This window comes from Mesoplodon mirus (genome assembly GCF_964341445.2).
Source record: "Mesoplodon mirus genome assembly, chromosome: 2".
In the NCBI taxonomy this organism is placed as follows: Eukaryota; Metazoa; Chordata; class Mammalia; order Artiodactyla; family Ziphiidae; genus Mesoplodon; species Mesoplodon mirus.
In genome coordinates this window covers 222,285,890-222,299,310 of record NC_138977.1, presented here as the reverse complement: position 1 = coordinate 222,299,310, position 13,421 = coordinate 222,285,890, and the positions used below count along the sequence as shown (strand labels likewise).

At 52.8% G+C, this 13,421-nt stretch overlaps 2 protein-coding genes across 2 annotated transcripts; one reads left to right on the top strand and one right to left on the bottom strand.

The window, feature by feature from the left end:
* HMX3 (H6 family homeobox 3) lies at nucleotides 1-1,690 on the bottom strand (the record flags this gene model as incomplete). The annotated part of the gene is made up of 2 exons (XM_082608669.1): nucleotides 1-674; nucleotides 1,297-1,690. 2 exons carry the CDS (start codon nucleotides 1,688-1,690, stop codon nucleotides 1-3), a joined length of 1,068 nt encoding a protein of 355 aa, XP_082464795.1.
* Nucleotides 1,691-7,994: 6,304 nt separating this feature from the next.
* LOC309794243 (ATP synthase-coupling factor 6, mitochondrial-like) lies at nucleotides 7,995-8,449 on the top strand. The gene has a single exon (XM_082605443.1). The coding sequence runs from the start codon at nucleotides 8,063-8,065 to the stop codon at nucleotides 8,387-8,389; it is 327 nt and encodes a 108-aa protein (XP_082461569.1). The 5' UTR covers nucleotides 7,995-8,062; the 3' UTR covers nucleotides 8,390-8,449.
* Nucleotides 8,450-13,421: the final 4,972 nt, after the last annotated feature.

Below are 13,421 nucleotides of genomic sequence, written 5' to 3'. Positions count from 1 at the left end.
TCAGACGGGCCGGAGCAGCGGCACGGACGAGACCACCGGGTGAGAGTAATACACGGGGTGCGGGAAGGTGAGCAGCGGCTGGCTGACTGGCACCGGGGCCCCCGCGGCCGCGGCCGCCGCGCCCTCGGCCGCCGAGTTCTCGTGATAGAGGATGGGCACCCGTACGATGCGCTGCGCCGCGGCGTGGCTCAGGTTGGCCGCCTCCAGCTCGGCTGCCAGCTGCCGCTTCCACTTGTTGCGGCGGTTCTGGAACCAGATCTTGACCTGCGTCTCGGTGAGGTGCAGCGACGCGGCCAGGCCAGCGCGCTCCGAGCTGCTCAGGTAGCGCTTCATGTCGAAGGTGGACTCGAGCTGGAAGACCTGGCTGCGCGAGAAGACCGTGCGCGTCTTCTTCTTGCGGCACGCGGGCTTCTTCTCCGGGCTCTCCGCGCCCTTCTTCCAGTCCTCGGAGCCCGGTGTCGCCGCCGCCGCTCCCACGCTCGCCCCGGCCGCGCCCGGCGCCGCCTCGCCCTCCTTCTTGCTTTCCTCCGAGTCGCTCTCCTCCAGAATGATCTCGTCCGGGCTCTTGGAGTCCAGCTCCTTGTGGTCCGGGTCGGCTTTAAGCAGCGGCTCCGGGGAGTCGCGGTCGGTGCCCGAGGCGGGGGAGGAGTCTCGTAGCAGGGCCTTCTCCGAGGCTGGAGAGAGACAGACAGACGGACGCACACACACGCACACGGACACAGCCTTCAGCGAGGCCTGGCGCCTGGGAGCGGCAGGCTCAACCCGCGCCGGCCTCTGGGCCCCAGGCCTCGAGGCCTCACCATTCCCGCGGGCCTCCTCCTTCCCGGCTGGGCCAGAAGAGGGGCGCCACATCCTGGCATCCAACCTTCTCCCGAGGAGAGGCTAGGGAGACCCGGAGTGAGCAGCACGGCCGGTTCCTTTCTTTCCCTCAGTTCCCTCGCCGGGGGCCCTCGGAGATTCGCCTCCAGCTTGGGCCCGCCGGGGTCACTCCCTCCATCCAGGCCAGGTCCCCAGTCCCAGCCACCTGAAGCCTCCCCATTCATGCCCGAGGCCACTTTCCCGGGAAGCGCCGCGCCCCGGACTCCAACTCCATTTCTTTTCTCACCAAGTGGGATTGGGTTCCCTAGCAGCGCAACGGAGCGCGCGGGCAGGAGTTGCAAGCCAGGGGACGGAGGAAGCCTGCCAAACAGCGCGTTTGAGGGTGCGGGGGTCCCAGGGCTGCGGTGGAAGGCAGCGCGGACCGGGCTGGGACAGGCGCGCAGGGAGGACAACGAAAGTTCAAAGAGAGGTCGGTACCTTCAGGTCGTGGGAGGTGGCCGCCGGCGGGGGTCAGGGTGTAGGGGTACCACCAGGCCGGGGAGCGCTCCAGGTAGTGCGCGGGCAGGGCAAACCTCTGCGCCGGGATCTCAAAGCGGGGGAAAGCCAGGTCGCCCACCTGCGAGAGCGCGAAGCCCGCGGCGCCCTCCAGGGCCCCCTTGGCCGCAGCGGCAGCGGCGGCGGCGGCGGCGGCCGAGGCCGGAGCGAAGAGCGTCCGTGGGGGCGGCTGCGGCTTAGGGGGCGGCCGGTGGTGGTCTCCGTTGAGCAGGTTCTTGATGGAGAATGGGGACTCCTTGGGTGCGGGAGGCGGGGGCGGCGGCGGCGGGGGCTGCGCGCTAGCGGTGCCGGGGGCGTCCGGCCCGGGCTCCGGCATTGTCCCCTCTCCTCCGGGTCCCCGGGAGGGAGGGAACGGGACGGGCAGGCGGCCGGGCGAGCAGACGGGCGCCGGAAATCAGACCATAAACGGAACTCAACTACGGGGCGCAAAGTCGGGGGCCGCCCCGGGCGCAAATCCAACGGCAGGAGGGCGGGGTGAGGACCCGGCCGGAGCTGGCTCGCATGGGGGAGGGGTGCTGAGGGGCAGGGAGCGGCCCCGTAGCGGCACCGAGGGAGCGAGGCGGCTAGGCGGCGGCTGCAGCTCCCGGGGAGGAGGCGGCTAGAGCAGTCCCCGGCTTGGGGCTGCGTCAATCCGGCGCCGGATGCTAATGATGAAATCAAAATGTCATCCAAGTTAAATGCGGGGAGTATACGGCGATTGGGCGCGTACAATGGCAAATGGGATTAGGCAGGCGAAGGCGCAGCCGAGCCCGGGTCCCGCAGCCGCCTCCGCCACTGCCCCCTCCTCGCCTTCCCTCGGATTTTGGCGCTTTGGCTTCGGGCTATAAGAGCCCGCCTATTATTGGCTTTATATAGTCCAATTAGGCAGCAAATGAGGACAAGCCTATTAGCACAAAAGGATATTGGCTCCTGCTAAAGAGGCACTCGGAGCGCTCCGGCGAGCGCCGGAGGCGAGCTAGGGACGCTGAGCCGGCGGCGCCCCCGGCCGGAGCGCACTAACAGCCGCGGCTCCCGGAGCCCTCGCCTCCCTCTCCCCCCTGCAGCTCGGGGACCCGCTTCCAGCCTCCTGGCCCGCGGGAGGGGGAAGGGGCGGTCCAGGCCCGCCCGGGTCACCTCGGGGTTATCCGCGCTCGCAGCTGCCTCTTCCCCGCCCCCAGGGGTTTGGCAGGGGCCCAACGCCCCCACTCAGCTGAAGAGCCACGCAGCTCCGGCCCAGGAGGCAGGACTCGGCCTCCGGCCCGCGGTGAACTCAGCACTTTCCTACCCTTTGGGGGTCCAGCGACCTCAGCATTTTCCCTAAAGCTTGCTAAAGGCGCGGCCAGGAAGAGGGAGATTTGAGTTCCCCACCCACCATCTAGTCGATAGGAGGGGAATCGGGGTGTAAGTCCTTGCACTGCGTCAGCCGTCTCAGAAATCCGCGTGGCCTTGGCCTTTGGCCTTGGGAAACCGAAGAGTGAGCCTTCCCCGGAGAGCGGGAGTGGTTGTGTCTCTCTGCGCACCCAGGTGTGCGCGCAGAACAGGCTGACGCCCGCGCGTCACTTGGTGGGGCGGTAGGGCAGCGGCATCTCGGCACCGACGGCTACGCTCTGCAGGGCATTCTTTTCCTCTGGTCGCCGGGACCCAAACCTTGACGAGCAACTCTGAGCCCGCTGCCCCGAAGGCTGCATTTTCTCCCGGGAAGTCTCTCTGGCCAGCCTTTGGAGCTGCCTAACGCTTTAAGAAGAGCAGTGCGAACCGAAGGCACAATGGCGTACCTTCCTCTGTGGCGGCTTTGGCAGCGACACCGCAGCACGTCCCGCCTGCCGTCAAGTCCCTAGAGGACCCTGCTGGACCTGTGAGCTGTGCGGACAGTTACTCCACTCCATGGACTCTAAAAACGACTCTCCAAATTGCACAAGAAAGCCGGAAGACAGGCATCTAAGACTCTACACTTAAGCATCAAATAAACCAGAATTACTTGTGGGGTCCCTTCCCAAGAGACAGCTCCGTGGTCAGAGAAAGGTGGAAAAGTGGCCGTCACTCCCCTCCACCCATTGTGAGCTTCCACACACCCGAGGTCTTTTTGTGGCCCCTTCTTTTACCATCGCCTTTTTTTTGTTAGATCAAGCCCTCACCTAACTCAAGGCTGCCCTGCACTGGCTGGCGCGACCGCTTTGGTTACCCAGTTGAGAAGTGGGTATGTTTTATTTTCCAATCTGGGGCTTCAGACCCTCCCCCACCAAATCTCGAAGGGCACATTTAACGCTTCTTTCACCAAACATTCACCTACAGTAGTGAGCCCTATATTGATTTGCTTTGGGAACCTGGAAGCATTGTAAATGGTACTTTAATAAACAATTATTATTCCCATTCTCATTACTCCCTTGAGTTTGTACAGGGCTTTACTGGAATAGAAAACGCTATTCCATCCAAAAATCTGATTGGAGCCATTTACAGCCCTGAGATTCCAACAGGGTGGATCTCACACTCAGGTTTTATAGACAGAAACAGGCTCCCAGAGAGGAGGAGACCGGGCAAAGGTCACCCAACACTGGGTGCTGGACACCCAGAAGTTATTTTCTCTCCAACTGCAGAAATAGCTCGAGGGGCCTATGTCCAAACCCGTTCGGTGGGCAGCGCCCATACCCGCCGGCCAAGCGGCAGAGGGTGTGACGAAGAGGCCCCTGTGTGTCTGTGTGTGCGCGCTCGCGTTTTGGGAGCTCTCCCGTTCGAGGCAGAGGCGTGCAAACTTGGCCAAAGTTCTGACGCATGGAGCCGCCTTTAAGCTGAAACAAGCAGAAAAGCTGCTGGCCTCCCAGGAAAAAGAAGCATTCAGCAGACGTCGTCGAAAAGTTCTGGCTGAGGAAGTGGTCTCTTGGCTGATTGCAACAGGGGACTAGACCCAGATGGGGAGGGGTGCAGGCTAGCGGGAAAAGAGTCCTCTGGGACAGCGGTCCCTGCACCTGTGGCGCCGCTACCGGAGCCTCACTCTCTCTCGACCCAAGTTCTCCCGGTGTCTTCCCTCCCAGGGCGCGCACGTACGCTGGCTTTTGTGTGTGCGTTTTGACCAGGGAGAGAGGAGATGCTCAGGTGTCAGCACCCCCAGCCCGTCCCCTAAGTTTCAGGGATGCTGGGTTTGAACAGCCAGAAACACAGATTAAATCTTTTTTCCCCTCCCACTTCCAGAAAGCTCGTGGACATAAGGCCCCAGGCGCGGACACAGCCCTTCACTCGCCCTCTGGCGAGTGGTGTTGCCTCGGTTTACTTGCGCCCGCAACTGCATTCAAAGTCAGGCAAACAGCGCCCTCTATGGGACATCCTCTAAACCAAACCTGTGGGCTGCGCGGGAGAAAACACCGTCCAGGCACAAAGCATTTAAAACCCCGGCGGGACTTCCCTGGTGGTGCAGTGGATAAGACTCTACGCTCCCAACGCAGGGGGCCCGGGTTCAATCCCTGGTCAGGAGATCCCACATGCATGCCGCAACTAAGACCCAGCGAAACCAAGTAAATAAAATCAGTAAATAAAACCCCGGCGGTCTTACCCTTCCTGGCTTTGGCTTGAGAACAAAGGTACTTTTTCTCTGGATTCCGGGAGAAAGAGAGAGTGAAACACCTGCACATCTCTGCTGATCTTTACCCGGCCACCATAGGAAGTGGTCCTGTCTCTCACCCTCCCTCCCTCCTTTCCTGATCCTGTTTTAGGGCACATTTTATGTTCCTGCTTGTAACTGATCCCTTAGGTTCCCATCGTGACTGCAGGTAGATGTGAGCTGCTGCAAGGACGGTGGGCCTGTCTCATTCCTCTTCGCAGGACTCAGAGCACAGTTGGCCAACCAGTGGGGCTCAGTAACCGCTTGTTAATGCCTGAATGCTTGAGTCAATGAAGGAGTGAATGAATGAACGGACTCACAGTTTCCATTGCAGAGGATTTGCCTGGCTGATTAGGGTCCTTCAGATAGCCTGTTCATACCCCAAAGCAGTTTTTAAAAGGTTTAATGAGAACTTGAGGTCTTTGGTGACGCATTTTACAAAACCTAAAGGAGCCCCAGCAGCAGGACCCCTGGAGGGCCCCCTCGCAGGCTGATCCAAGGCAGGTGGGTTGTGCAGAGCAGGGCCTCTGCAGCACTGTGCAGGGGGGACAAGCAGCCAAGAGGGCAGAGGGGGCCTGGAGATGCTAGTGACTAACACCCGACTTTTCCCAAAAGAATGAGGTCTGGCAAAGGGTGCTTAGGATGGCACCTGCCTCCTCATCCCCACCACACATGCACAGCACATATATACACATGCACACATACAGGTCGGCAAGTATGAGCTCCTGGGGAGGGAGTATTTCCATATTCTCTAAAACTTCTGCTTCCTTCCATAGGGTCCTTCTTCTTGGAACAGCTTCCTGGGATAGTCCACCTGCTTATCTGTGGAATGGGAAGGACTGTTTAGGCTTCTAGCCAAGACTGCAAAACCCCCAGGCATGGAGGCTCCCCACATTTAACGTAGCCAGGGTTTGCATTGGTCCTGAGGGTGACAACTCTCCTGACCTACAGGTCCTGTAGACAGAAGGGACAAAAGCCTGCAGTTGTGGTCCTGAGGAAACTGCCCCAGGCTGCATGTGCTCTGGCCCTCTTTCCTGGAAAGTTCTCTCCCATCTGGTTCCAGTGCTGCCAGGAATTCCGCCAAAGACCCCTCCCTTAGGCCAATGACTGTGACTCTGAGAAACTGCACAGCCCTCGGAGATGGGCCACAGCCATGCTGTCCTCAATCATATAAAATGATACGCAATGTCCTTAGAGTGGCTGCATGTCTAGCCCTTCCCTGAGAGGAAAATCCAGTCATTTTTGGATTTGTCAAGTTCCAGAGGGATTCTTATCCTGAAAAGTCCACATCCCAGGAATGAATAGAGAAAATCGGGGTATACCCATACAATGGAATATCACTCCGCAATGAAACGAAATAGTGATATATGCTACAGTATGGGTGAACCTTTGAAAGCATTATGCTAAGTGAAAGAAGCCATACATAAAAGGAACACATATCGTATGGTTACATTTATATGAAATTTTGCCACAATAGGCAACTTCATAGAGACAACAAGTGAAAAAGTGGTTGCCTAGGGCTGGGGGATTGAGGGCAAATGGGGAGTGACCGCTAGTGGGTACCAGCTCTCTTTGGGGCATGATGAAAATGGCCTAAAAGTGATTGTGATGATGGTTGCCCAATTCTGTGACTAAACTAAATCCTGTTGAAGTGTATGGTTTAAATGGGTAGATTGTGTGATCCATAAATGGTATCTCAATCAAGTTGTTATTTAAAAATCCACCTCCCAGCAACCAGGCACAGGTACAGTCTTTCCAAAGCCTCTTGTCTTGTGAGCCCCATGGAGCTGGCCCGGTGACCCACTTGGGGCTCCCTCACCTCTTCCCATTCAGTTCCTGTTTCTGCTGGTGAAGGCAGGGAGCAAGGGACACAGGAACCACAGACTCAGTCTCTGTGTGTGAGCAACTCTCTCTCCACACCAGAGGGGGGAGCTTTTCCCTCTCAGCCCTCAGTGGAGCCATCTGAGCTGAGCCCCTTGACCAACCCCGTGGTCCACATAGGGTTGTTGTGCTGGATGCCTCCCTTTCAGCTCTGATATTCTTTGAGTCTGTGCTCCTTGTTTCAGTGCCTGGGGAATGACCCATTCTCCCTGAACCATCAATTCTCTTCTACCACATGAAGGTGGCATAGTCATTACCATCAAAGTCAGTGGAAGGATTTTCAACAGGAAGCAAGAGGATCTGATCAGATTTAAGTTCTGGAAAGGTCACTTGAATAAGTTGAAGGATTTGTCAGAGAAGGAAGGGCTAGAAAGCTGGAAAGTCCAATATCAAGGTGCTGGCAGATTTGGTGTCTGATGAGGGCCCTCTTCCTGGTTTGCAGACAGTCACCTTCTTGCTGTATGTATCCTCATGTGGCAGAGAGAGGCCTCATGTCTCATCTTATAAGGGCACTAATCCCTTCTTGCGGGCTCCACTCTCAGGACCTAATTACCTCCCCAAAGCCCCATCTTGAAATATGATTGCTTTGGGGATTGGGCTTCAACATATGAATTTCATGGGGTCAGGAGGACACAATTCAGTCCATAACAATAAGGAATTGAGGATCCGGATAGGGTCAGAGCTGAGGGTCCCACAGGAGATCCTGTGCACCCAGAACTGCACAGGTCATTCCAACCAGGCCTTAAATATGTGCTGCACTTTGGAAAGCACTTTCACACCTAACCTCCCAACCTTCCTCATGAGGCTATGATCAGGAATATTTAGGGACTTCCCTGGCGATCCAGTAGTTATGACTTCGCCTTCCAATGCAGGGGGTACGGGTTCGATATCTGGTTGGGGAGCTAAGATCCCACATGCCTCACGGCCAAAAAAACCCAAAGCATAAAAGAGAAGCAATATCGTAACAAATTCAATAAAGACTTTAAAAATGGTCCACATCAGAAAAATCTTTTTTTTAAAAAAAAGGAATATTTATTATTCCTTTTCAGAAAATAAAGAAAAATATGAAGTCTCAAAAAAATTGAGCAACTTGCCTTCTTCTTCCTCATCCAGTCTGCCAAGGCTTTACCTTCCCTGAAAACTCAGCTCAAATCCATTTATTAGAAATTAGGTGGCGGCGGTGGCTCTGGCTGCTCGGGACCGAGTGCAAGGTGACTGGGAGGTAACCGAATCACCATGATTCTTCAGAGGCTCTTCAGGTTGACCTCTGTCATTCAGTCTGCAGTCTCGGTCTCTTTGAGGAGGAACATCGGTTTTACAGCAGTGGCATTTAATAAGGAACTTGATCCTGTACAGAAACTCTTCTTGGACAAGATTAGAGAATATAGAACTAAGCGACAGACATCTGGAGGACCTGTTGATGCTGGCCCAGAGTATCAGCAAGACCTAGACAGGGAGCTTTTTAAGCTTAAGCAAATGTATAGTAAAGCAGACATGAATACGTTCCCTAACTTCACATTTGAAGATCCCAAGTTTGAAGTCGTCGAGAAACCACAGTCCTGAAGAAATAATGTAAAATTTATCTGGTCATTTGTCCTAGATTAATTGTACAACGATGAGAAGTAACAGAATCAACATTCATTTCACAACTGTCATATGTTCTTTTAATTCTGATTTCAAATAAATTATTTGGTGGTGTTGGGTGTAAAAAAAAAAAGAAAGAAATTAGTACAAGGCCCTCAAATGCTGAGTCAGGCCAGATTGAGCTGAGGTCTTTACACAGGGCTCACACTTCTTCTGAGAGGTCATGAAAGAAAACTCTCTCCTTTTGTTGTAGGTTATAATGGGCTTGAGAGGGAATGGGAATTCAGTTGAAGCATAGAATAATAGGTTTAGAATCAGACAGACCTTGCGTTAGATCCCAAATTGGCTGCTCGTGGGCTGTGTGAATTCTGGCAAGTATTTACCCCTAAGTCTTGGTTTCCTCATCTGAACCACAGTTATGATCTTGCCCACTTCTCAGGGCAGTTGTGAGGTCCAGATGAGGTCCTGTGTGAGGAGTGCTCCGCATGGTATATCTGCCTAGTCCACACTCGGTAAGTGATAGCTGATCAGAGGTTACGGGGTGGACAGAGGGCAGGAGGGAGGTGACAGGGTGTCTTAGTTCAGGCTCTCCTAACAAAAATACCATAGTCTGCTGCCTTAATAGCTCACATTTCTGGAGGCTGGAAGTCTGAGATCAGGGTTCTAGCAAGACCCTCTTCCTGCTTTATGATGGCCATCTTCTCACTGTATCCTCATGTGGCAGAAGGAGAAACTCTCTGTGTCTCTTATAAGGGCACCACTTCCATTCAGGAGAGTTCCACCCTCGTGACCTAATCACCTCTCAAGGGCCCCACTTCCTAGTTCCATCACATCTGGGGTTAGGGCTTTGACATATGAAGTTTGAGTGGAGGGGGGACACAAACATTCACTCCATAACCCAGGAAAAGTGCTTGAAGCCTGGATTTGAGTCAATCCTGGTTGTCACCGGCACCTGTGTGGCTTGTCTGAGTCATGTCACCTCCCTAGAGCTCAATTCTCCTTGTTTCCTCATCCATAAAGTGAAGGGTTGCGCTAGACAGGTCTAGCTCAAAAGTGCTGTGATTTTGTCGTGCCCTTTTCTCACCTCCCTGAAAAACTCCTGTAGATTAGACAGAATTGAAAGAGGGGCACATTCACGCACTTGCAGTTCATAAATGACCTTCCATGAGGCTGGTTCTCTCCGGAACGCCAGCCAGAAGGAAGTCATCCCAGGACATGAGTACCCCAGTTTTCCTCCAAAATAGGCGGTCCAAAAGCAACGATATCTCTGAAGATTTCTCTCTGAAAGATGTGAGCATTTTCTAAAACTCTGAAAGGGCTATAATGATTGATCAGATAAACTGATTACCTGAAGTATGCAGGACCCTGTGATCTGTGTGGTTTGCACGCTGACACTCCCTGTGTGTATGCTGTTTTTCTGCAACATGGGGTGGCTAAAATGCTGAACAACTGAATTCAATTTGGCAAACACGTATGGAGCAACTACCATGTGTCAAACCTCCCATAAAGGGGCACAAGCTTGATTGAGATGTGGTCTCTCTCCTTGGGAACTTTACTGGCTAGGGCAGGAGTCAGACAAAGGCCACAAATAGCTTAAAGTCAAGTTGGAGCAGGATGAGTGCTAGCACAGAGATAGAAAGCACCAGGTGAGATCTGAGAAAGTGGAGGTGAATTCTGAAGAGAGGGCACAGGGGGGAAGGGGAACGGCAGTCTTGGAAAGTCTCATGGTTGGGGGAGGAGAGGCAGGTGGCATTGAATCCAGGTCTTTAAGATGGAGATGATTTCAACAAGCACAGATGGGACGGGAGGAGAAGGCATTCCAGGTAGAGGGAACAGCATGTGCAAAGACCCAGAGACTTGCAGGTGCAGGATGGGGCTGGCCCATTTGCTGTGTGTGGAGCACAGTCTGTGTGTGACGAAGGGGACGGTGGGAGTAAGAGTTAGCTGTAAAGTGGGTTGGGTCCAAGTCATGAGACTCCTAATGTCAGCCTAGGAAGTTGGGATATTCTTGTGTCAGTGGGGAGCCAGAGAAGGTTTTGGAGCAAAAGCACTGTAGGATCAGAGCTGCAGTTCATGAAGATAAATCTGCCATCTGAGTGAGGCAGGATGGGAGCAGGCAGAGTCTGGTGCCTGGGAGACCAGGCAGGAGGTTATGGCTACAGTTTAGGGGAGAGGTTATGAGGTCTGAACCAGGAAAATGGCCATGAGAATGGAAGAGAGGGGCTGGATTTGAGATTCACTGAGAAGGCAGAGCCACAGGACCTGGTAACTAATTCGACACAGGAGTCAGGGAGAGAGAAGAGTTGAACATGCTTGAGATTCCAATATCCTGGAAGATGATCATAAATTGCTGAATTTCCACCATTCTAAGACAGTATCAATCTTGAAATGCACCGTCAATTTAAGAACAGTTTTTAGGCAAAAAAAAAGTAAGAAATCACTACATTAAATGTACACACTAATTGTCATTCATATCCCAATTTCAGAAAAGTTAAATATAAAAGCATATATACCTTAGGTCGAGGAAATACAATAATTGGGAGAACATAAGAGGAAAACCTGGTTTGAGGATGTAATAGATTAAATTGCTGCTCAAAGTAAGTCAGCCATCCATGCGAAGATTTCACTTCCTACCCCACTGATATGGAGACTTGCTTTTGGCCTTAGGCTGATGGTTGTACTTGGCTGTCCCTTGTCAGGCTTAGCCAAGCCTGATTTGCCTAGGCCAGTGGGATGGTAGCAGGCATGTTCCAATCAGAGGCTTGAAATGTGCTCGTATAGTGGACCTAGCCCTTTTATGCCATAGAGATGGAGAGAATTCCCCCCGGGGTAACTGCTGTCCTTTCATCTTGGGGCCCAGACTAAACAGACCTGGGCCCAACCCCTGATGAGGAGCGAAGTCCTGCTTGACACTCAGCCTGAAGCAGAGTCACTCAGCTTGAAGTGAGTGACTATACACTTCAACTGTAGGTTTAATTCCCAGATTACCAAACCTAGAGATTAAGCCTAGTGATCAGGGGCAAGCCTTTATTGAAAGACTGACATTTTTCTCGTCATCCTTTCATTAAAATGTCCTGGGTGCCTACTCTAGGGCAGGTGCTGTACTAGGCATGTGTTGAATGAATCTTCTTACATTTCTGCAACACCACACTTGAGAAAGCAGAGGTTGACCAACCTGCCCAAGGACCCAAAGCCAGAAGGGGTGGGACTCTGAGATATGACCTCTGAGTACAGTCAGCCCTCTGCATCTTGGGTCTCTACAGCTCAACCAATCTTGGATAGAAAATATTCAGAAAAAAAATTTCGAGAAAGCTCCAAAAAGCAAAGTTTGAAGTTGCCGTTCTCCTGTAACTATTTACAAAACATTTATGTTGTATTTACAGCTATTTATACAGCATTTACATTGTACTATGTGTTATAAGTAATCTAGAGATGATTTAAAGTATACAGAGAATGTGCATAGTTATATGCAAATACTATGCCATTTTATGTAAAGGACTTGAGCATTCTTAAATTTTGGTATCCAAGGAGGGTCCTGGAACCAATCCCCCATGGATACTGAGGGACGACTGTAGAGCCTTCTTTTCATAAGCCACTGCTGCCTTCCCTTATGCCCACAGCCTTATGCTCTCACTCCCAGCAGGAAATGGATCTCAATTTATTGAGATACCTCCTTGCTGGGAATTGTCCTTCCCTCTCCCTCCCCATCCTCCATTCCCAGGAGCCATGTTTATAGCACATGACAATGCCAACTGATTGGAAGTGTTTGGACATGTTTTACTAGCCACATGCACAATGAAGTGGAGGAAGCAGGTCTGGAGAAAGAGAAGCCCAGTAGAGAGGAGATGGCCTGATGACTGGTGACTTTCTTATCCCTAGTCACACTCACCTCCTGAGACCTGGCTGCATTTCTGTCTTTGGGCTCTGTGTATCCTTACACTAAATTTCCCTTCTCTGCTTAGGCTAGCTTGAAAACTCATTCTCATTGATCTGTCAATTTGGAAAGAGTTTGACTGATTCTTTCTGAAGTGTATTCAAAAGAGAACTCCCTAAAATATTTGTAGCATGTGTATTGAAAGACTAGGAGCCAGTCACGATGCTCAGTGTTTCATGTGCCTTACCTTTCAGCCCATGCCCTTAAATTTTTACTACACCACCATGTCGCTGATAGAGGATACTTACAAGTGTGAAGCTATAAGCTTGGGATGTCATACCTCACAGGTAGCCTGGGTTTGGAGGCTCAGGGAGAATCTGCGCAGATGCAGCCAGCAAAGAGCTCCCTGGCCCATCAAATCCCCTCCATCACCTTCTCTGTTAACCCAGCTGAGAGGCCTGAGGTTGTACAGATACCTCATGACTGTTTTCTCTCTCAGCAAATCTTGGTTGTGGCATTAAGATGTAGCCTCTATGCTCTTATTGCACAGGTGTTTTTAATCTACAGAGGGAGCAGGCCAGCATGACTACTCCAGGAAGCTGTGTGTGTGTTGGCGAGGGGTGTTCACCAGCCATGCAGGAGCCTCTTGAGGCGGGAGAAGCTGCAGGATTTGGCTGGAGCAGGTGTCCCGCTGCATCTCCCTGCAAGACCGTGAGGTCTGCACAGAGGTAGGAGCGATGTGGCAGCGCCCATGACCTGGACGATCTCCCCTCTCTCCCCTGGGGACTAAGGTGACACAGAATGCTAAGGCGAGCATCATTTGTCTTGAGGTGACCCCAGGCCCTCTGCTTCACCCACTGCTTCATAACCTTCTCCTTCATCTGCACCATAGCTCTGCTGGGTGGGCTGCCCAGTGCATGAGGGAGGGGCGACGATGGCGTGCTCTGCCACCAGATTGCCTGGGTTTGAATCCTGTCCCTGCCACTTGCCAGCCATGTGAATGTCGACAAAGTGCTTAACTGCTCTGTGCTTTAATATCCCCATCTGTAAAATGGGGATAATATGAGTATCTTCCTCCTGGGGCTGCTGAGAGGATCAAACGAGACAGTGTGTGGAAGTGCCTGCCCAGGAGGTTGC